A 305-nucleotide genomic window follows, 5' to 3' on the forward strand; every position below is an offset into this window, starting at 1 on the left:
GGAAGGCCCGCGGGATTCCAGTACCTGCCCGGGGCTCCAGCCAGCCGAGGAGCGCCAGAGACCCTGCTACGGCGCTGAACTGCCCGCCCCGCCAGGGCCAGAAGCAGGGTCCACTCACCGCGATCACGACCGTGTCGTCTCCCTGGAACTTGGCGACGTACTTGTCGCCGCGGTTCACCTCCGACTCGTTGAGGGGCCTGAAGCGACACATCACTTTGATGTTGCACTCGGCCGGGTCCGCCATCTTCCCGGGCCGGGCCGGGGCCGCTCCAGCCGCGGTCTCGGAGGAGGGCGGCTGGGGCTGG

General features: G+C 70.2%; 1 protein-coding gene across 2 annotated transcripts in view; it reads right to left on the reverse strand.

Moving 5' to 3' along the window:
* The window catches only part of Kif5b (kinesin family member 5B), a 52,427-nt gene extending 52,128 nt beyond the window's left edge, over positions 1-299 (reverse strand). For both annotated transcript variants that reach the window (XM_010621318.3, XM_010621319.1), the window contains exon 1: positions 119-299. In XM_010621318.3, coding sequence (XP_010619620.1) covers positions 119-244 — 126 coding nt within the window. In that variant the 5' untranslated portion in view covers positions 245-299. The remainder of the gene's footprint in view (positions 1-118) is intronic.
* Positions 300-305: the final 6 nt, after the last annotated feature.

The sequence above is a fragment of the Fukomys damarensis genome, unplaced genomic scaffold (genome assembly GCF_012274545.1).
Source record: "Fukomys damarensis isolate Sample0158 unplaced genomic scaffold, DMR_v1.0_HiC HiC_scaffold_19, whole genome shotgun sequence".
Taxonomy (NCBI): domain Eukaryota; kingdom Metazoa; phylum Chordata; class Mammalia; order Rodentia; family Bathyergidae; genus Fukomys; species Fukomys damarensis.